Genomic DNA, 24,483 nt, shown 5'->3' with positions numbered 1-24,483 from the left:
CTCTATCCTCAGAGAGCTCATGTGCTAGAAATGAGACAAAGGTGACAACAAATATTGAAAGTGGTGTTTACGACAGCTAGCAAATAGTGCACTCAAAGGCAGTAGGAAGGACGACAGTCAGTTTGACAGTGAACCCCTGAGCTAAGAATGGGAAGGCTGAGGAAGAGCTGACTAGATAAATGGGCATGCGGAGCATTCCAGAAAGAAAGAAGAGCATGTGCAAAGGCACACCATCAAGAATAAACTGAGAAGGAAGAAGGTTGTGTCTAGACAAGCTGCAGGACCAGCCTATGAAAAGCCTCATATGCTGAAAAGTATGTCTTTTATATTTTAAGGATGGAAAGCCATTGGAAATTTTGAGAATAGCATAACCAGAATTATATTTGATGAAAAGTGAATAGTCAGTCCATTGTTACTTTGAAGATAATCTTTTTCTCTAGCCACTTTTAAGATTTTCTCTTGACCTTTGGTTTTCTATACTTTCATCTTGATATGTCTAAGCTTAGATTTTTTTAAAAGCAATTATACTTGCAATCACTAGTCTTCTTACATCTTTAGTTCAGTATCTTAACTACCATGGAAAATCTCAGCCATTAACTTCAAATTTCATCTTTACTCATTTTCTTTCTCAATTCCTTCTATGACTCTAATTAAATGTATACTTTCTCTCCCTCTGTGGTCTCTGTCTATTTGTCTGTAGATAATTTTTTCTCATTGTCTTCCAGTTTGTTTTCTCTTCAGCTTTATCCAATTTTCTGTTCAATCCATCAATTGAGATTTTTTTCTTTAAACTTGAATACATATTTTTCCTCATTCATTAAGTTCTTTTTTCAATAAATCTTTATTGTTCAGATTACTACATTTGTTCCCCTTTTTTCCCCCATAGCTCCCCCTCCACCCAGTTCCCACCCCACCCTCTGCCCTTACCCCCCTCCCCACTGTCCTCATCCATAGGTGTATGATTTTTGTCCAGTCTCTTCCCACACCCCCCATACCCCTTCCACGCCCCACCCCCCCGAGAATTGTCAGTCCACTCCCTTTCTATGCCCCTGATTCTATTATATTCACCAGCGTACTCTGTTCATCAGATTTTTTATTCACTTGATTTTTAGATTCACTTGTTGATAGATATGTATTTGTTGTTCATAACTTTTATCTTTATTTTTTTCTTCTTCTTCCTCTTCTTAAAGAATACCTTTCAGCATTTCATATAATACTGGTTTGGTGGTGGTGAACTCCTTTAGCTTTTTCTTATCTGTGAAGCTCTTTATCTGATCTTCAATTCTGAATGATAGCTTTGCTGGATAAAGTAATCTTGGTTGTAGGTTCTTGCTATTCATCACTTTGAAAATTTCTTGCCACTCCCTCTGGCCTGCATAGTTTCTGTTGAGAAATCAGCTGACAATCATATGGGTGCTCCCTTGTAGGTAACTGACTTTCTTTCTCTTGTTGCTTTTAAGATTCTCTCTTTGTCTTTTGCTCTTGGCATTTTAATTATGATGTGTCTTGGTGTGGTCCTCTTTGGGTTCCTTTTGTTTGGGGTTCTCTGCGCTTCCTGGATTTGTAAGTCTATTTCTTTGACCAGGTAGGGGAAGTTTTCTGTATTATTTCTTCAAATAGGTTTTTAATATCTTTCTCTTTCTCTTCTTCTGGCACCCCTATAATTTGGATGTTGGTACGCTTGAAGTTGTCCCAGAGGCTCCTTACACTATCTTGATATTTTTGGATTCTTTTTTCTTTTTGCTTTTCCGGTTGGGTATTTTTTGCTTCTTTGTATTTCAAATCTTTGACTTGATTTTTGCGATCCTCTTGTCTGCTGTTGGATCTCTGTATATTATTCTTTATTTCAGTCAGTATATGCTTAATTTCTAGTTGGTCCTTTTTCATATCCTCGAGGGTCTCACTAAATTTATTGGCGGTTTCTAGAAAATTCTTGAAAAACCTTATAACTATAACCGTGGTTTTGAACTCTATATCCAGTAGTTTGCTTTCCTCCATTTCTGTCATTTGTGATCTGTTTCTTTGTCTCCGCATTTTTTATGCTTCCCTGTGTTGGTAGAGTGGCTTTGTGTGCTAGGTGTCCTATTGGGCCCAGTGGCTCAGCCTCCCCAATTACCTGAGGTGGACACTCTTGGTGCACCCCTTTGTGGGCTGTGTGCACAGTCTTGTTGTAGTTAAGCTTTGATTGCTGTTGGTATCACTGGGAGGAACTGACCTCCAGGCCAATTGTCTGTTGAGAATCAGCTGTGTCTACAGTGGGAGAACTTCTGTGCTGAAGACACCGTTATGGGGCAAGACTTGCCTCAGTGGGGCTTTGGTGCTCACTGAGTCTGCCCCCTGAGTGTGTCCCTTATGGATTTGAGGAGTTGTAATCTGGATGGTCCCACTCTGACCACTGGGTACACTGGCTCTGGGATCTCTAAGGAGGTGCTAATTTAGCCTCTGCCTGAGGCTACCCAGCAGGAGCTACGGAGAGATCTGCACATTCCTCTTCCTTGTTTGGGGTTTGGAGGTGCCCAGATGAGGCCCAGCTGTGAAGCAATGCAAGCTGCTGTGGGGCCTTGAGCCTTCTTTTGGATGTTCTGGGTCTCTCTGACCCAGCTGCAGTTTGTTAGGTAATTTTAGATCTCAAAGGGCCAGCCCATTCATATGCAAAAGCCTCTGCGCACAGCTTGGGTGGGGCGGGGTCTCAGGGAATCAAAGGGTGGAGCAAACAGCTATGCCTGATCCTCAGTCCTATGCTAAGAGGCCCCCGGGACTCAGTGTCCCTTGGTAATCGCTGCAAGCACCTCTGAGAGAATGCCGCCCTTGAGTTCTGCCCGATGCCAGACAGTCCAGTTTCTCCCCGTATGAGTCTGGGTTCCCAGAGACTCGCCCAGAACTGGAGTTCAGAGCAGTTGGGAGCTTGTGACTCCCTCCCGATTGAAAAAGACACCGGTGTTCTCCGTTGCCAGCCCTTTCCACGCACGAGCCTCCATACCTCTGCACTTTACTTCCGCACCTCCTCTGAGTCTCAGTGTGCTTTTCTCTTTGCTTCTAGTTGTAGAATTTCCACTCAGCCAGCCTTCCTGTGGTTCTGGATGATGTTCATTTTGTCTTTTAGTTGTATTTTTGAAGTAGTTGTGCGAGGCAGCAATTTCCGGTGTTTACCTATGCCCCATTAAGTTCTTAATTTCATCACAGTTATGTTACTTCTAGAAGTTTTATTTCATTCCTTTTCCAATTTGCTATGTCACATTTCAGTTTCCTATTCTTTGCAGATATCTTCAAGCTTATCTCTTATTTCTTACAACAGTTTTTTTACAGATGGCAATGATTCCAGTATTTCATGTTTATGAAAGGCTGTTTCTGTGTTTGTGGTTGCTGAGGCTTCTCCCCTTAGCTTCCTGGGGTGCTAAGATTAAGTAGGCAGGGGTGCTGGTCACTGAATAATTTTATGCCTAGATTGAGGAAATCTTCCTTTTGAAAGAACTTCCACTTGATTTTGCCAGATACCTGGAAGCAATACCAGCCCTTAAACCCATTCAGTACTTGAGATTCCTTAGTTGACCCAGTTAGCTTGAATCTTGGCTACAATTCCATGTAAGAGCAGGGTTTCAGCTCTACCCTCACCCTGATGGTGTATAGGCACCTTGGACATCACTTTATTTATGTTCCCCATAACTGCTGGTCAAATCTGCAATGTCGCCTGGGTTCTCCACTCCAATTTTAACCTGGTAATGCCTGTCAGCTTTTTGGTGCTTTAAAAATAAAGGGTTTTTTTATATTTATTTTATCCAAATATTGTTGGTTTGTTTCAGTGGGAAGTTGTGTATCTGAATAACAGTCTACCATTTCTGTTACAATTAACAGAAAGTCCTTAGGATTTTGTTTTTAATTTGATATGTTTTTCAGGTGGCAGTGTTGAGCATAGTTAGGGAGCAGTGACAGGAGTGAGGTCAGGGGAGGGAGCAATAGTGATCTGTGCAGGAAACACAACATGAAAATAATAAGGAAGCTACTATGATAGTGCCCAATATTACATTAAGGAAGAAGCACAAGGGATGAAGAGAAGAGGCAGGAAAGTAATACTTTCCTCAGCAACCCCATGAGGAAAGTATTACTATTCTGATTTTTCAAGAAGAGCAATCAGTAGATCAAAGAGGTAAAGTAACTAATCCCAGGGTTCATCCAAGGAGATAGTTAGCAGAGGGGGAGTCATAACCCAGTATGAATCCAAATCCAAAATTTTAGAAGATGCCAAATGACAAACAGCTCTCTAAGTAATTTCACTGTTTTTACCTATAGAGACAATAGAGTAAGTTAAAAGCATGAGCTCTGGAGTCACAAGACCTAAATTCAAAACTATGTGGCTGTGAACAAGTTATTTCTCCCCTCTGAATGTCCTACTCTGTAAATCAGGAATAGTTTACATGAGTTCTGTTTACATGTAGTGCTTTGGCACAAAGTGCATTAACAAAAATGGTTTGGTTACTATTAATGTTGATATTGTTATTAGCTCTCGCAGTAAGTTTCGAGTGACTCCAACCCTGTTACCCTGGTCACAACTGAACAGGACTGGTGTACAGAACAATGTCTAAATTATAAAATGGGTCACATTCATCATCTGTGAAATGTAATCCATCCTACAGGGTTAATGGGAAGATTAAAATTACTGTGTATAAAAGTGCTAAAGAACACAGTAAGCACTCAATAACTGTCACATAATACGTATATTTAAATTGCACATACCTTTTGTATGGCTGGTGCATTCTGTGCAAAGTAAGGAGAGGCAAGAGATACTAGGCAGAGGCCAAGTCAACATTAAGAAATTTGGATTTATCCCAAAGGCAATGGAGAGCTATAGAAGAAAGCAGACAGGAGACTACTGTGATTTATGCTTTAAGAAGCTCACATTGGTGGCTGTATGGGGAACAAATTTAGAAGATGTGAGACTGAAGGCAGAAAGAACAGTTAGCAGGTTGCAATAAATCAGACCAGTGGCAGAGGGGATGGAGGGTTCTGGATAGAGAGGTATTTAGAAGGTAATACTGGCAAGACTGTTTAGATGCTAGTGGGGAACTGGAGGTGGTAGAGGTCATATTGAGAAAAATCACTCTAATGTGGGGGTCAGAAAAGCAAGTGTTTCAATAGGAAAAGCACTGTCAGCAATGTGGCCTTAGTGACGAAGTAACAGGTGGCCCTAGTGAGACTAATTTTAAAGAAAGAAACTAAGTGCCAGGTATGGGAAATGAAGCGGGAGCGGGACTGTGGAGATGAGGGTGATGACTATGCTCCGGAAGTCTGGCTGACAAGGAGTGGAATAATACAGGGTGGTAGCTCTAGAGGGAGACAGACAAGGTTTTTATTATTTTACTTTTTTAAGATAAGGGAGGCTTGGACATGATTCATTGCTGATATGAAGGAACTGTTAAAGAAGGTGTGGTCAAAGAGTGCACATTTAGGAAAGGGAGAGGTCCCTGGGCAGGAAGGGATGGGGTCCAGACCCAGAGGAAAGGATTAATTTCAAGCAGAAGGACAGAAAGATGCCAACTTCATTGTATCAAAGTAAATGGAGGAGGGAAAGAATCCAGACACAAGCTATTTGTAAGTCTGGCAGCTGAAAGCTGAGGGGGCACATGGAGGCAGTTTTGTTTTCTCTGAAACATAGAAGCCAAACTCATCTGTGGGAAAGTACTAGGGGAGGTGGAGGACAGTCACTACATTCAGAATTGGGTTTCACAATTCCAGATGAGAATCAAATGCAAATGGCATCTCAAAACAATGGCCCTGAACATGCCAGGCACAATCAGGGGATTTACATACACTACCATATTTCATATTCTCCAATAATCCAAAGAGGTAGGCAGATATTATCGTGCCAATTTTAGAGATAAGGGAAATGAGGCTCATAAGGTCAAATAACATGCTTGTCCATGGTTACCAGCTAGGAAATGACAAGGACAGGACTCAAACCTAAGTCTCATGAATGCCAACACCTCATCCTCTTCCCATCATGCCACTCAACCTTCAAGATCTGAACAGGATTGATAGATGTGAGAATGGAAAAGAACACATGGTTTTGGAGAGACCTGACTGAGTGATAAGACACTGGGAGAAGTCAATCAATTCTGGGGCACATTTTGAGTTTGGGGTGACAATGAAATATAACTATGATGATGTCGTCTAACCAAGCTGGGGTAGAAGTTGGAAATATCAATTAGATGATAACATTGTCTGAGTAGACAAATATGTAGAGGCTGGAGGGGAAAGGACTTAACATACTAAGAGCGACAGGATGAATAAATGAATGAAAATAAAACTAAGATTCAAGTATTAAGAGGGGAAAAAATACCTTCGCTACCCTATTTTCATGCGTTTCTAACTTACAGACTGGTAAGGGAGTAAGAAAGAAGGTACTCTTTGTGGCAAGATTTAGTCACCCTTCTCATCAGGCTGAGCATGCAGATGCCTCCAGGTTCCTGAGTTGGAGTTGAGACCCAGATGGTGTGGCTTTCAGGCCCAAGTCTGAGTCCCTCACAGGATCATCTTCTTAAATGGAGCTTTGCACTGATTCCCATTCCAAGCTGTTAAATGTATTAATTACATCATCAATACACTCCTGCTTTTCTCCAAGTACTCTCTGCTCCAAATCTTTCTCTTGCCCAGGAGAAACCACTGAAATTTCTCTCTACTAAAGCTTTAATTGGCTTTTAGCTTCATGGCTCCCAAAAGACCCAAAATGTAGGCACACACACTAATGTGCTCCCATCTATAGCTGGCTTTAACTTACTAATTCTGCATCTTTCCAACAGGAAAGATGAATGATTCCACCAAATTTAAGTTAACTCCCATGAGTTTTCTTAAAGAGGCCAAGCTTCACATCTTACTGTGATATGACATTTCAACAGCAGGAAGTGTTTACTCAGATCAAACTGGTATTTCTTTATCTGCCTTCTAAGGACTAGCTATCCATCAAAACTTCAAAAAAAATTATAAAGGTGCTAAGCTATCTTAAAGAGTTAAGTAGAGAATGTATCAAAGCTTGGGAAGCTAGAATAGATGGGTTTTGCTGTGTTTTAAGTCTGTGATCTCACATATATCAAACATGTATTATAGCACTCCTATGTTCCAAGACTCTTAAAGCACATGCAATATTTCATACTACTGAACATCTCCAACAGGGATAGTAAGATCTGGCCCATTGCTTGGGTAAAAAGGAAAAAAATGAAAACACTGCTTCTTCAAAAGCTGGTCTCCTTTATCAATGTATTTACTGTGACCTAATAATAGCAGGACTACAAAGTGATCGTGACCGACAAAAAAGAAAAAGACTTTAAAGAAGAAGACTGAATCACTTCTGAGATCCATCAGGTCCCCTAGGAAACAGAAAAATGTACCACTCAAAAAAAGCTAATATCTGAAGCATCTTTGATGGAAAATTGCTTCACCTTAATAAGATAACAAGTCTAGCTCTAAACGCAAATCATATTAAGGCAAATCATTCCAGCCAGGTTATATATACATAGATGAGTCACTGCTTTTGATGCCAAATTGGTAAATCTGAAGGTTTTTTGTTTGCTTTTTTTAATATATTTTTATTGATTTTTTACAGAGAGGAAGGGAAAGAGATAGAGAGTTAGAAACATAAATGAGAGAGAAACATCGATCAGCTGCCTCCTGCACATCTCCTACTGGAGATGTGCCCGCAACCCAGGTACATGCCCTTGACCGGAATCGAACCTGGGACCTTTCAGTCCGCAGGCCGACGCTCTATCCACCGAGCCAAACCGGTTTCGGCAATCTGAAGGTTTTATAGTGGATCTTATGTGACTGCTGTGGAGAAAAAGGACTCAGGTATTACTCAGGAGAGTGACTAGCTTGGTCATTCTTTAGTTTCAAATGAGGGAAGGAAGGAGTCTTCTGCAGAACATTTGCAAATACAAGACTCTATTCTGGGAGTTGCAGGTGGATGAAAGATAAGCAAAAAGTTACATGAGAGAAATGTTAAAAAAAAAACATTCAACTGTAATATCAGTCATGGAATATGAACTGGAAAAAAAGTAACTATAAAGAAGGTCCACAGAAAGGACAGATCACACATTTCGTTGGAAGAAATTAGTAAAGGCTTGTGGAGAAAACATCTTGTAGCAGACTAGACTCTAAAATGGCCCCAAATGATTCCCACACCTCCTAGTCTTCACACCCTTGTACAATTCCCTCCCTTCAAGTGTGAAAAGGACCTGTGTCTTGCTTCCAAGCAATAGAATTTGGAAAGGACGATAGGATGTCATTTCCATGATTAGGTTACATAAGACTATAACTTCAGCCTTGATAGCAGGCTCTCTCCCTTGCTGGATCAGATGAAGCCAGCTGCCATATAGATACGTCCTTGCAGCAAAGAGCTGAGGGTGGCCTCCGGCCAGCAGCCAGCAAGGAACTGAGGTCCTCAGTCCAAAAGCCCACAAGGAATTAAATCTGGCCCACAATCACATAAGCTTAGAAGCAGATTCTTCCCAAGTCAGGCCTTCAGATGAACAACACCATGATCACAGCCTTATGGGAAAGCAGAGGACAGAGTTGAGCCATGTCCAGATTCCTGACTAAAGGTAAAATGTGTTTCCTTCCTCTACTCACAACACTTTCGATACCAAATGTATGGTTTTCTACACCAAGTAATTCCCCCATTCTCTTCAGACACAACCTGGGTGTCCTACAATTTAACTGAATTCTGACACTAAATACTCAGAGTTAGTACAGCCCCACAAAGGGCTCAGACCCAAAAGACTTCCCCTCCCCCCTGCTTTTCAGATACCAAATGCAAGTAATGGGTCTCTAGGTTATCCAGACTTCTAAGTTCACTACAAATTGGTGTGGAGGTTCCCATGACCCCTTCCTTAGGTTCAATAACCACTTACAGAACTCAGGACAACACATACCTTACATTTACTGATTTAGTACAAAGAATATAATAAAAGGCCGATGGACAGCTAGATGAAGATATGCATAGGTCTTCAAGGCTCCTGAGCACAGGAGTGTCTGTTCCTGTGGAGCAGAAGTCTATCAACCCTCCCAGCACATAGATGAATTCACCAACCTAAAAGCTCTCCAAATCCCATAGTTCAGAAATGTTTATGAAATCCCATAGGCATGATCAATGTCATCAGGTAGGTATGATCAATTGTTAACTCAAACTCCAGCCCTCCTTCCGTCCCTGGGGGCTGGAGGGTGGAGCAACAAATTTCAAGCTTCTAATCATAGCTTGGTCTTTCAGGTGACCCAGCACCCATCCTGAAGCTATCTAGGAGTCCACCAAGAGACTAGAACAATAGATGTGCCTATCACTCAGGAAATTACGAGAGCTTTAGGAGTTCTGTGTCAGGAACCAGGGTCAAAGACCAAATATTAGAACAAAAGATGTTCCTAGCATTGCTATCACTCAGGAAATTACAAGGGTTTTAGAAGCTCTGTGTCAGGAACCAGAGGCAGAGGCCAAATAAATATTTCTTATAAAGTTACACTGACTCACAGAAAATGCAGGATAATAAAGTGTTGTTTTAAGCCACTACATTTGTGGCACAGCCATAGGTAACTAATACACACATAAAAGAGCAGTTGATATTTGAAAATTGGAGGAATTTTTACAGGAAGAGATGAGGAATTAGGCAGCATACATGGCAGGAAGGAGGAAGCACAAATGTAGAAGAGGGAAGGGACTGCTTAGGAACAATACAAAGCCTGGTGTGACTGGAACCAAGGTCTGAATGGGCAGGTGCAAGAGGCAATAAGCGTCAAAAAATGATTTGGAAACTGCCAATAATGGAATGCTAGGCTTTCTCCTTTTTAAGACACTTTCCCTTCCATTAGTTCATTGACTCAGGCAAGAACCTATGAAGAAGCCAAGGCAAGTATTTATTATGAAGGTGTGTTTTTGCTTTATTGCTGTTTTTTTTTGGGGGGGGGGGGTTTGGTTGTTGTTTTTTTGGTTTTTGGTTTTTTTTACAAATAAGGAATATGAAGCACTAATCGTCAAGAATTAATGGCAAAAACTCTTGTTCAGTACCTTTTTTTTGTTCTAAGAGTGTTGCCACATTTTGTTGGATCCCCCTTTCCTGGTATAGATTCAAAGAGGGCTAGCCAGACAGGTTGTATCCTGGCCCCTAAGCACCAGGGTGGAGGGTCCAAGGATCATTTGTACCTGGAATAGTAGGTACAATGAGGCCTGGATGTACTCCAGAGCCAAGAGTGTAGCAGTCTCAGCTGCAGAAGCTGGTATCAAACAGGCTTTGAAATAAGAAGGGTCAAAATGAGTGTCAGAGCCAAAGTCAAGCCTATCAAGTTCATACTTGATTGCTGCTTCTGCCTCAAACAAACGAGTCAGAGCTAGGGGGGGGCTGGCCAAATGGGGGTCAGCCAACTGGGAGCAGAGATGAGAGACTTTAGCATGAAGCTGAGCTTTCACTCAGGGGACTAATGAAAGGGTGTGCGAGGAGGGTAGGGAGGAGACTGGCTCCACATAAAGGGGTATGGATAACTCAGTCATTTCTTAGGGTTTTTTAAAAAACTAATATCAGAAAACCTGGGACAATTTTCTACTGTAAAATGTTAAATAAGATCTGTCCTTAATAATGGACATTTTATACCCAGTGTAGGACAGCTGTCAGTTCCCTCTCCCCATCCAGAGTCTCATGACCCAGTTTTATTTTTTCTTTCCCCAACAGGCTTCATTGAAATCTCAACATTATTCTAATTACCAGGCAAAGATTTCCCCTGGCATGTTTCTGCACAACTTGAAAAACTTAGTAGTTCTTAAGAGAGAATGGGCATTATTTAGAATGATCCAAAGGGGAAATCAATGTCATTAAGATGGATCTGTAGGCATATAATTCTGCACAGTGGCAATGAAAGGGTCTCTAACCAAAACAAAAGATAATAACGAAAAATACATAAACCCTTAAGGTAGCAGGTTAAACACTTAAAATTATTTTTTTAAAGGCTTCATTACTGAACTGAATAAACCTGGGATATGCTGACCAAAGGAATAAATTGGGAAGATCTACTTGATAGGGCCTTCCCTTCTGAAGACCTGACAACTAACCTCACAGGAAGTAGTGCTCAGAATCCCAGGAGAGGGAAGTGGGATGAGTACATTAACTGTCCCCATATAGAGTTGATTCTGTTTCCCAGTTCAATAAAAACCAAACTGAACTTTTTTCTTTAAATCTATTCTTCCAAAATAATGTTTAAATGCAAAAGAGAGGCCCTCCCTGAATAAAGTTGATTTGAAATAATTGTGAGAATTAGACTTTTTAAATGAAAATGATCTTTAGTCATTTGATATCCTTGAAAGAGAGGCATTCTTTCATTTATTGAAAATACTCAATACTTCTTAGCTCTACACACTTTTCTGTTATGTCTTTTTTTGTTGTTGTTAATCCTCATCTGAGGATATTTTTTCTATTGATTTTTAGAGAGTGTGGAAGGGAGAGAAAGAGACACACAGAGAGAACTATTGATGTGAGAGAAACACAGTGATTGGTTGCCTTCCACATGCACCCCTACCAGAGCCTGGGGATCGAGCCTGCAACTGAGGTATGTGCCTTGACCAGAATTGAACCTGGGGACCCTTCAGTCCATAGGCCAACGCTCTAACCACTGAGAAAAACCAGCTAGGGATCTTTAGGTCTTGTATAGCACTCTCAAAATTTTTATCAGAGTTACTTCCCAACCCCTACCCTTGTCCCTAAGTATTCCATATCTACCAGCTTTTGCCTTGGTTTAATGAGACAATGTCTACTTCATGTAAATCCAACTTTGAGTCATGTATTGGATAATCTCATCGATTTCCCATAGCTTTCATTGATAATGTTCAAATTTATAACTCTCGCCATCCCTCTTCTGGGTTTACATTTCTATTTCCAATTACCTATTGGATGTCACGACTTCAATGTCCCCCATGTAGCTCAAATTCAACATATGATCAGAACATGAATTCACAGTCTTTCTTACCCCTGGTCATCTTTTTCTCATTTAAGAATGTCAGTACCTATGCAGTTGCTAAACTAGATATCAAGTTAATCTCATTCTTTTTTTTGTTTGTTTGTTGTTTTTTTAAAATATATTTTATTGATTTTTTACAGAGAGGAAGGGAGATAGAGAGCCAGAAACATCGATGAGAGAGAAACATCGATCAGCTGCCTCCTGCACATCCCCCACTGGGGAAGTGCCCGCAACCCAGGTACATGCCCTTGACCGGAACCGAACCTGGGACCTTTCAGTCCGCAGGCCGACGCTCTATCCGCTGAGCCAAACCGGCTTTGGCAAGTTAATCTCATTCTTGAATGTTCCTCTGCCTTAAGTCCCATATTTGATCTGCCATTGAACTCTGTCAATTATAGTTCTGAAATAGTATGTGACTCTATCCCTTCTACATTCCACTGCTCTCAGTCGGGTCTTCAACATCACTAGTCTTAACTGATTCATGCTGTGTGCCAATTTCTCCCTTCTTTCTAATAATCAGTCTCCTTTCCTTAAAAACCTTGGATGATTTGGGGATCCAAACTCTTGGATGACCCAGATCTCTTAGCAGCCATATAACTGGGAAAAATGTCACCAGAGCCTACTTTTCTAGCCTCCTCTCCAGACTCCCCCACTGTGCATCCTGCACTATTTCAACTGTAGATATTACTCTACTTACCATCCACCTCTGTGCCCCTATTCATACTGAAACTATTTTTCACCCTCTTCACCAGGCAAACCCTTCAAGGCCCAGAAAACAAGTCTTTTTTTCTCTCTCCATTTTCTTCCCTCTCCTTTCACCTTCTCCCCCTTCCTCTCTATATGGCCCTTCCCTCCCTCTGCTCATCAGTTCCTCTTCTCTATGTGCAGCCTCAGTTCCCTAAAGACTGTCTCCAGCCCTCACTCTATCTGAGATTTTAGCTTCTGAGTCCTCAAGCTATGGAAGAAAAAATCTAATGAGTCACTGATGACCCTTGGGTCAGGAATCTACTCATGGTCCAAGACCCGGGGGCAAGGTTAGATTGTACGTACTGCTTCAGTGAAAGCAATTCCCAATGAAGGGAACAAATGCAGGCAAGACCCAGAATATGCCTTTACTGAAGCTCTTCTTACAGACTAATTTCACCTTGAGGACAAGCATCTAGATTTTACTCTTCATTCACCTTTCTTTTTCCAGCAAATAACATAATGCCTAACATGTCATTCCCTCTGTATTCTCTTGTATACTCATTGAGATGACAGAACATTCAAACAAACTGGCTTATCTATCAAAGGTGACTCATGCAACTAGAAATCCAGAGGTTAGGCAGACTTCAGGGTCAGATGATCCAGGGCCCACTTAGGGGCCCAGATTTTTTCCTGGTCTTCTGTCCCCAATACTTAGCAAGATGTAGAATAGCTGCCAGTAGCAATTAGGGATAAATGTTTCCTGTTTATATCCATCAGGAAACTACTTACATCCCAGAACTCCTAGCAGGAATCACCCTGATTAAAAGGCTTATATCATGTGCCTATGGGAAGAGGAATGGTATGAAGCTACAATATTTAATATAGTACCACAAACCATATATAGCTATTTAAAATAAAATTAACTAAAATTAGAAACAATTAAAAATTCAATTTCTCAGTCACACTAGCTACATTCAAGTGCTCCACAGTCACATGCAGCTACTAGCTGCAGTATTAAACAGTATAAATTAGAACATTTCCATTGCTGCAAAAAGTTCTATTGCCATAAGGCAACCAAGTATATCAAGCAACTTATATAAGACAACCAAGACTCAGCTCAGCAGTTGGGGTCAACTTGCCTAAAGTTCAAGAAATTAGGAAAGAAACATGTCCAGATGAAAGTCTGGGAACATATGGGAAAGGAAAGGGGAAAATAGACAGAAGGTGGGCAATGAACAATTTCTAATATATCCTTATAAAAAGATATTACTCTGATCTGGCATGATTTGCTCTTCAAAAAATAAGACCACATGTAGAAATTGTCTGTTGTTATTATAAGTATAAGGTATTTTTCTTTTATGAACTCACTAACTTCCTGTAGGACACTGGACAAGCCAAGTAACTTCTCTGAGCCTCAGTTTCCTCGTCTGTAAAACAAAAGGGATGAACTACATCAGTTGTTTCTGACCTTTTAATCACAGCAAATTTTTTATAAGTACATTTTAAAAGTGAATTTTTGTCCAAAATCTCACACTTTGAAGTATTTTTTTATTAACTTAACTGCTTTGAAAATTAATTTGCTATCCTGTTGTTGTTGGGTTTCTGTTTTGTTTTGTTTTGTTTTGTTTTGCTTTTACCAGCTTTGTTTTTAGAGCTTCTGATCAGCAAGAAATGTCACAATGGGGGGCAGGTATCATTTGTATCAAAATGAAGTAAGTTTACCTTGCGGTCTTAATGAAAGCAATTTTAGTACTTTCATTTACTGTTATAAAATATTTATAAATAATGTCAAATGCTCCATTGGAAGCCCTAGGGGTAGACTATCACCACATGTCAAGTACATGATCAAGTAGGACCTATGCAGGTCCAAATTCTATGATTTCTATGACAATGAAACTATAAACAGTTATGACCCTTGTCACTAGCACAAACTTGCCCAATCTGGAAAGTACCAGAGAGAGGAATGAGTTCAAGGGTGACTGAAATCTAGTGAACAAGGAACAAAAAATAAGAAGAAAATGATATCATCACATAAAGATGTTGATCTCCCCTTTTTGATCGTAAACCCAAGAAAAGTAGATTATTAAATAATCCAGGAACCAAGTATAAAGCTGAAAGTGAACAAGATAATCAAGTGCGCTATATTGAAAAGGGTGCTAGAAGGGCCCCAGAGAGGATGATTCCAGATTTCAAGTCTTCATTCACCTCCACTGAAGAGAAGGGCAGGCACAAATAATGACTGACATGCTAGAGTCCGGAGAACTCAAATTTCCAGATAATAGCATAAACAATGTTTATTATTATTTCCTTTTATTTAAATTTCTATTCCAAAAAAATTTATGTTAAAGCTGCTACCAAGAAGGCTGACAGACATGTCTATTCCTAGGTACTTTATTTATTCTATAAAATAAACTACTTGTAATGTTAGGAAAATGTTCTGAAACCCAAGCCCCCTATGTCTGCTGATGTGTCAAAGAAAAACTAGGCAAGTAGGTAGAAGTGACTCCATGATTTAAAAATTTTAAAAGAGCAAAGGAGGAAGTGAAAAGGATAAGCTGGAGAAAGAACTGGGCAAGCTTCAGTTATATTTCAGTAATGAACAGAATTAATTACCATTATTTCAAGATTTCTTATAGTTCATCATGATTTTATATTTATGTTAACCCTTCTAATAAATACAATTTTAATAACAAAAAATCCACCTCCCTCAAGTAGCTAAATATGGAATTACTATATGACCCAATAATTCTACTCCTAGTTATATGCACAAATAACTTGAAAACAAGGTACTCAGATACTTACATACCAATGTTCATTACAGCACTATTCACTATTCAATACCAAAAGGTGGAAGCAATTCAAATGTCCATCAACATGGATAGATAAACAAAATGCGGTATATACAGTATAAGGAATATTATTCAATCATAAAAAAGCACTGACAAAGGAAGGCTCCCCAATTCTACCAAAATCACAATAGAAATAAACCACAGAGCCCTGGCCAGCTTGGCTCAGTGGACAGAGCATCGGTCTGTGGACTGAAGGGTCCCGGGTTCGAATCCAGCCAAGGGCACATGCCTGGGTTGCGGGCTCAATCCCCAGTAGGGGACGTGCAGGAGGCAGCCTATCAATGATTCTCTCTTATCACTCATGTTTCTATCTCTCTCCTTCCCCCTTCCTCTCTGAAATAAATATATTTTTTAAAAAAGAAAAAAGAAATAAACCACAGACCAATCTCACATTTTATATTATAAATACAAAAATCAATAATAATGATTATACTAAATTAAAGCCAAACACAAAAGGAGACATATTATATGACCCCGCTTATTATGAAATATTGAGAACAAATTTACAGAGAGAAAGTAGATTAGTGGTTATCAGGGGTTAGGGTAGGTGAAATAATGAGTTACTACTTAATGGTTACAGAGTTTTGTTTAGGATGAGAAAGTGTTGAAATAGTAGTAACAGTGTAACAGTTGCACAGCATGAATGTAATTAATGCAATTGAATTGAATACATAAAAATGGCAAAATTTGTAGTATATATATTTTAACACACACACACACAAATTGAACCCATATGAGTTTCTGTTTGTTACAGATCCTGTAGGGCAGGGAACAGTTTGATAAACAATAGTTATTGCTTTCACAGAGGGGAACCCAGGGGCAGAAGAGAACAGGTAGGCCCCTGGAATCTCACAGTCCCTTAAAGAAACTCTTAGAATACAGAGGTTTCTTCGAGGAACTAACTAGATGCCAATGACTCTATACTAGTAAACTACATTCCCAGTCAAACTCCTGTCATGAACTTCAACTTGCATTTTCAACTACATATGATCACCTCAGACTTAATGTATCTGAAAGTTATTAGTAATAAAAAAATAAAAGTAGAAATTAGTTATTTACAATAACTATATAGTAAAAATAAAGTTCTTTAAAAAATTAGGCAGATCACTAGCTAGCATTATAAAAATGAGGGGAAAATTGAAAGGAGTTATGATCATAGATGCACAGGAAATTAAACAACTGAAAAATGTCTACAACTCTAATATATTAGAATATGCGGTTCAAATATATGATTTCCTATAAAATATAAATTATCAAAATTAATGCAAGAAGAGAAAAAAATTCCTACAGAAACCAATAATCATTAGAGATGGAGAAAGCTGCCAGCTAAAGAAAGCCCTAGCCCATGTTTCAAGCACAAGTTCTATAAATGCTTCAATCACTGAGAATAGTTGGTCATTCTTGATGCTATTTTAACTGTTTCAAAGCATTGAGAAAGGCTCCCCAATTCTTCCTCCAATGTTAATAGAGCTTGATACCAAAATCACAATAGAAATAAACCACAGACCAATCTCACATTTTGTATTATAAATACAAAAAATCATTAATAATTAGCAAACAGAACTGTTACAAAATATGTTACATACCAAGACCGAATGAGGGTCATGGTCATATAAAGGATGCAAGAATTATTCAATGTTACATGTCATCATGTAAACAAGCCAAAGGGAATAACAGCATTTTGAAAGAAGATCAAAACGCACTTGAAAAAAATTTCAATATCCAGTTATAATAGGAACTTTTAGTAAAAAAGAAAGAGGAAACTAGGTTAACTTGATCTCAAGCCAACAACCAGCATTGTTCTTGAGGGTTTAATAGTAGAAGCATTTCCATTAAAGTCCAGAAGAAAACAATTACCACTATTATGTAATACAGTTCTTAAAGTAATGGCCAATGGAGCGATGTAATACGCACACAATTAAAAAGGAAGGGGCAAAATCAATGTTTGCAGATCAAATTATTTTATAACTAGGAAATCAAAATAACCAACTGAAAAATTATTAGAAATACTAAGAGCACTCATTAAGTTAAACAGATTCACAAGAACAACCACAATAGCTTTTTTTATATCTCAACAAAAACCTGTGAGAAAATGCTAGAAAAAATATCCTTTCAAATTAATAGCAAAAAAACAAAACAAAACACTCATTTCTTCCTAATAAGAAATGTGTAAGACAATGCTATAGATAAACTACTAAACATATTAAGAAGTCCTAATAGTTTATAATTCACAGTGTGACTAGTTTTGATAAATGAAGATGTACATAGACCAGGCTATAGCCAAAACAGCAAAATAGGGCACAAGAGTCGCCAAAAAAGATCCCACAATTGAGTAAAAGAATTGAGGCAAGAGATTTTAGTCTGTAATTTAGCATTCCTAAACAAGGGGGGAAGTACCAATCCAGTAACCACTTAAAACTAAGGAAATGGCCCTAGCCAGTTTTGCTCAGTGGATAGAGCGTCGGCCTGTGGACTGAAGGGTCCTGGGTTCGATTCCGGTCAAGGGCATGTACCTTGGTTGTGGGCACAATTCCAGTAGGAGGGGTGGGGGGGTGTAGGAGGCAGCTGATCGATGTTTCTCTCTCACTGATGTTTAACTCTCTATTCCTCTCCCTTCCACTCTGTAAAAAATCAAAAAAATATATTAAAAAAAAAACTAAGGAAATGAAGTGTTGAATATCCTAACAGTAAAGAATAATTAAAACATATACTAAAGTCCTGTTCAGCATGAACTATCACTTTCAATAGCTTAAACCAGTGGTTGTCCAAGTGTGGTTTGAGACCCTGTCAGAGGGTTGGTCCACAGGTCAAAACTCTTTTCATAATAACAGTAAGACATTATTTCTTCATTTCCCTCTCATTCACGCATGAGTGTAAAGTAGAGATCAGCAAACTAAACTGGCCAGCAGAGCAAATCTAGCCAAGTCCACTCAATTACATATTTCCTACAGTGGCTTTTAAACTACAGCAACAGAGTTGAGTGGTTGTGACAGAGAAGTCTCTGTCTCTGGCCCACAATGCTGGAAATACTTATTACCTGGCCCTTTACAGAACACCTTCGCTAATCCTTACTTGAATGACTAATAGAATGTGCACTTATATATTCTTGTGTTTTCTAGAGTGGTCTAAAATATTAGATTTAAAGTATAAACAAGAACATTTTGGAGGTTAATTCCATTGTTTTTTGCCTCAGTATTCCAACTGTGATTACATCTACTATCATCTCATTAACCTGAGTAGGGCATGGTCACCAAGATTCAGAAGCCAAAACTGTTCTTAAAATTCTGATGATGAAATACACAGAGCACTAACATGATATGACCAAGCTGTATCACTTAGACATGATGATTTTTATCTTTGGAGTTTGCAAACCACGTAGCCATTACCCGCTCATTTAATACCAAAGAAAATTTATCAGGATTGCCCCCAGTCTCTAAACAGATGGCATATTTCTGTGCTGACAAAAACATGACTGCCTGGAAAGTGGTAAAAGCTCAGCATCGGGAGGCTGTGGGACTGGCCCTACAAAAGGGGCCCAGGTGTTTGGCCCACTGTCTCTCAGGAGCTAAGGACAATGCAGATCATGTCTCCCTAGAAGAAATTATTGTGTAGGTCTGAGATGTCCAGAGAATTTTTTCTCTTCATGCAACAACAGGAACTTGTTGCAGACAGCTAGAGCAATTACTCACTTACCAGAGAAACTGGTAGTTATCTTAAAAATATGAATGTTTCCTGGGCAAACAGGGACATATAATTCATATGCATGCCCTATGTAACATTTGCTTTGGGAAAAGAAAACAAAAGTAAGCAAATAAAAAACACTCTTTTGAACATAAGTGTGAAACAAGATAATCCATTTGTAATCACAACACAAAGCAAAGAACCTTTCTAGAAGTCTAAGGAAATGTTCTTAAGGTTATGGTTTGTTTCAATAACAAATTTCAAAACCTTAAATGGTGCAAAAAGTACTAACATCTTAACTGTAACCAGATTTTATATTATCCAGACAAGAGAATCTGGTTAAAATATCCTAAAAAAATCATGATTTTTAAAAGAGCAAATTGCAATTTTCCTAAATATCAAGAGGGCAAGAAATGAGAAACAGCCATGTGGTTTCACAAACTCTCTATTTAGAGGCTAGCAAGAAGGAGAAATTTGTACCAGATACTGAGGGAAGGATTAAAGCTGTTCCCTCAGTCAGGGCTAGTAAGGAAGCAATATAAATAACAGTAGGATAGAAAGACCATAAAAAGAGTAAAGAAAAAACATGTAGGCAGTGGACTTGTAAAGCATTCAATGATATTTATTTGTAAGAGAGAAGGAGGGGATTTACAATAGAGGACAAATCAAGAGCACATTTACACAAACAAAGGGCAAAGTGAATTATTAGTATCTACCCCAGGCACCAATTTGCCATCACTTCCATCCATCAATATCTCCTTGCCCTTATATTGGTACCAATCACTAATGAGAAATTAAGGCATCTTATCCCTTCACCTCATAGCCCAGGAGAAAAAGGGCTACTAAGGTCTGCCAAGCCCAATCATCAGAACTCCATTTCTACAAAGTAGTTTGGGGCCAAATAGTTAAGTTTTAAAGTGCTCCTTTGTCTGACTTCAGACTATAAGTATCTCTCTCCCTTGGTGATATTAATGATGAAGGATTTGGCTAGTTAGGGTCCTAGTTATTTCCCTCTCTTCTCATAGAAAAGACATAACTCACAGTACTGACGCCATTACGATAATATACATGTACTCTCAAGTGGGTCACAGTATCCAACTGTTTTTGAAGGAAGAAAAAAAGAAACAACAGAAGGAAATTGGCTCGGCCCTGAACAGTGAAACCACTAGTTATCTAAGGAAGCCACAAGACAAATGAACCTGGGTGCCCTCAGGTCACCACACCTGATAGGGCAGTGAGAAAGTAGCAGCCTCTTCATTCAAAAAGAATTTCAAAATTAGAAAGTTAAGAGATACATGCTTTCAGAAAATGTTCGATGTCCCAGGTCACTACCTAGTCAGCAGTGGAGAACCAGCCTGATTCTTAAGCAGACACCTCCTGAAATCACCCCCAGCTTTATTCCAGAACTCAGTGAGCTATGCTCACCAGTCCCTATCACAGGGTGTCTGCTGAATATCCTCCTTTAGTAATCTTCTGGCATTTCTTCTAGCCTTTAATGGGGAATGTGCCAGAAACTTCTTCCTGATAAAAAAAAAAAAGCACTAATAATCTAGGCAGCCTAGCCAAGTCAATCTTTTCCATTTCATAATATACATAAAACTCAATTTGGCTGGAAAATATCCACCCTGCATTTAAAATCTCTTAGAAATCTATACATTGAAATATTCCAATTTTCATTACTATTTTCCCTTACACTTCCCAGTGTGTGGTCAGGTAGAGCTCCTTGCCATGTGTTTGCAATTGCTGTCCTCTGCATTCAGAGGACCCATGGCTTAAGTTTTGATCAGAGAAAATAAGACTGGCTTTTTTAAAAGGTTTAAAATCAAAAGACACTTTGTAAATGTGATTTAAAAAGGAGTCACATACTAAACTTGACAAGCATGAAGGCCTTACAACCTGAGAGCCTAAAGTAACCACACAAGGTGGTCTGAGTATAACACTTCCTAACTAAAAGTGGGTCATGATGGGTAGTGATGCCCTAGGCTGATGCCTCCTTGACAAAGACCAATCTTTAACTTTAAAATTGTCTATTGGCTTTGTACATCTATATAATAAAGAACTAATATACAAATGATTGTGACACCTTCACACGTTAAAGACCGATCAGCAGGAGGCTGTGTGCACAGCAGGCGTGGGTGGGCGGGGACTTGCAGCGTCAGGGACTTGTGGGAGGCTCGAGTCCCTACGCCCAGTGCTGGGCCCAGGGATATGAGGCTCGCGTCCCCGCCCCCAGCACCAGGCCCAGGGATGTGGGGCTTGCAGAGGCCTAACTCTTTGGGGCGATGGATCGCGGGGCTCCTGCACTATGACAGGGGACAGGACAGGCTGGGGGATCCCCACCTCACTGAGTGTACAAATTTCGTGCACCGGGCCACTAGTCTAAAATAAAATACCTTTTAAATGTCAGAGTAATCTTCTTTTCCAGACCCAGAATCCTTCATTGTTACCTTTTTCCTCCACATACATCTCTCTGTGCTATAAATGTCAACTATCCTGTACACACCAAAGTAAAAGAAGTATATGAATCTTCACTTGCTTTTTATCCAATCTCAGAGGTTTCCCAGCTTTGCTTTCTTCCTCCCCCTTAATCTACCACCAATGAATTTCATGTAACCCTCCTAATGTCTCCTCCTTTGATTCTCATGTATGAAATAAGCTGCAAAACTGCCATTCTCCAGAGCATACACTTTTTTTTTTTATTATTGATTTCAGAGAGGAAAGGAAAGGGAGAGAGAGAGAGATAGAAACATCAATGATGAGAGAATCATCCATCGGCTGCCTCCTGCACGCCCCCCACTTGGGACCAGATCGCAACCCAGGCATGTGCCCTTGACCGGAATCGAACCCGGGACCTTCCAGTCCATAGGCTGACACTCTATCCACTGAGCCAAAGTTCCTAGGGCTGGAGCATTTTCTCAATTGTTTCCCAGAGATTATCATCCATTTGGCTTAAAAAAGACTTTTTTTTTGGCTGGATGTTCTTTCGTCTACATAAAAATAACCTACCTATAAAATTTAAAGTGATCCATTCCCACCACCAATTACAAAAATAATTATAATAAATTATTTTCAAATATATAAATAATTTTCAAATGTATTGAGTTAAAGAAAAATACAGGATAAAATGAAGTGCTTTAGTAAGGATTTTAAAGATCAGTTTAATTCTGTTTATATCAACCATAAGTTGAGGCTGACCTCATCACAGGAAATTTCAGGTTAGCTATCAACACAACTCAAAACCTATTAGGAAATGACAACAGCCATCCATCACTGACCACACAAACCACCAGTGGCACTGCTGTCCCTCCTCATAACCAGCAGCTAAAAGCTGATACAGGTCAGAAATTGGGAAGATACCAAATGTGTTGTGTGATTAATTCTGGAGCACAGAGAGAATTCTAATACCTAACATGATTAATTTACTAAAATAAAATGTCAGCTAGCAGTCCAGTACTCACCTTTTTCATGAACACAAACTGAGAGTTTCTTAACACCATCAACCAGAACATGTTGTGTGTTGCCATGTCCATCTTCTGAGTCGCTGTCTTCAAACTGAGCCTCTATAATGACATCAGGACTGTCATTATGGCCTTTCAGGGACTGTTGCAGGAGATGGCTTCCACAGATTTCCTCAGGGAGATCTGATTCATAGGCACCTTCTGTTTCTTTGTCACTGCTCTCTGGTTTAATTACCTGAAGAAAATAGAAAAGTTCTGCTAAATGAAAGAAAGAAAGGGAAAGAGCAGATTTTTCTTTTTTTCTTTCCTAAGGAAAAACTGCATATTCAGAGACTCCAACATTGGACACTCACCATGTAGTTTGAAAAAGGTTCTTTATTTTCTGAACCTTATTGGAAATGATCAATCCAGCAGTGCCAGGTTGGCACTTCAGCTCTGCAAGATGCCCAACGCCACATTCACTTCTCATTTTTCTAATGTACATTTTCATCCCCTCTATCCTAAAGACCCCAAATACGAGAAGTACTATGCTGCTTCATAAGGATTCATCACATGGATCAAAAAGTAGGTTAGATAATGATAAAAGAACTCAAAATAGCATATCACTGAACTCCCAGTGAAGCCACAAGAATATAACATGAAAAAAAAACGAAGTGTGAACAAGACCTTACAAAATGTACTCATATAAAACATAAACCCTTAATTCACCATTTTGAGGCCTGAAATCAATAGAAAGTACACAACTGATGGTCATTTCCACTAGCAATAAAAATGAAGCATTACACAATGTCAAATATTTTCAATAAAATAGCAGGAATTACTGAATAAATCAAGTCACCTGAAACTGTGTAATTAAAATTAGTATGCTGCATTTTAAAGGTATTTTCATTCTATTCTGTTATCTCAACACACACAAGAATAGAACAGTCTAGTGGTTGAGCGTAGACCTATGAAACAGGAGGTCACAGTTCAATTACCGGTGAAGGCATATGCCCAGATTGAAGGCTTGATCCCTAGTGCGGGGTGTGCAGGAGGCAACCGATCAATGATTCTCTCTCATCATTGACGTCTGTTTCTCTTTCTCTTTCTCTTTCTCTCTCTCTCTCTCTCTCTCTCTCTCTCTCTCTCTCTCTCTCTCCTCCTTCCTCTCTGAAATCAATAAAAATATCTATTTTTTAAAAAGAATAGAACAAATGTTGGGGGGCAGAAATCATCATAAGATCACGGGATACAAAAGGTATTCTAAAATTATTCCATATTGGTTGAGTAAGGCTTGTGGGATTCCTTCAGCAGTTCTCAACCTGTGGGTCGTGAACAATGAAAATACATCCTGCATATCAGATATTTACATTACAATTCATAACAGTAGCAAAATTACAGTTATGAAGTAGCAACGAAAATAATTTTATGGTTGGGGGTCACCACAACATGAGGAACTGTATTAAAGGGTCACGGCATTAGGAAGGTTGAGAACCACTGCAGAGAAATGGCTAATTCAAGTCTGGAATAGAAAATAAACAAGATTATCCTGGACCGTCATGTCATAATAGGAAAATAAGGAAGTTATCAAAGGCTCTCTGTGGTCATTCTTAGAAAATTCTAAGCATTATCCTACATTTCCTGTGTCTCATGTTAACCAAATAGTTGATGAGGTAAAGTGGTTATTCACAGAGAGTTTGAGCTAATTATCTGTAATACCTTCAACAATAAAGATAAAATTTAAAAAAAGAAAGACATTCAGCCCTAGCCGGTTTGGTTCAGTGTATAGAGCGTCAGTCTAAAGACTCAAGGGTCCCAGGATCAATTCTGGTCAAGGGCACATGCCCAAG

At 39.3% G+C, this 24,483-nt stretch overlaps 1 protein-coding gene across 2 annotated transcripts in view; it reads right to left on the bottom strand.

The window, feature by feature from the left end:
- Positions 1–24,483, bottom strand: part of DIS3L2 (DIS3 like 3'-5' exoribonuclease 2) — a 325,776-nt gene that overhangs the window by 208,032 nt on the left and 93,261 nt on the right. For both annotated transcript variants that reach the window (XM_081096258.1, XM_081096259.1), the window contains exon 7: positions 22,655–22,889. In XM_081096258.1, coding sequence (XP_080952384.1) covers positions 22,655–22,889 — 235 coding nt within the window. The remainder of the gene's footprint in view (positions 1–22,654; positions 22,890–24,483) is intronic.

The sequence above is a fragment of the Myotis nattereri genome (genome assembly GCF_964212035.1).
Source record: "Myotis nattereri genome assembly, chromosome: 7".
Taxonomy (NCBI): domain Eukaryota; kingdom Metazoa; phylum Chordata; class Mammalia; order Chiroptera; family Vespertilionidae; genus Myotis; species Myotis nattereri.
This window is presented reverse-complemented; position numbering and strand designations above follow the sequence as displayed.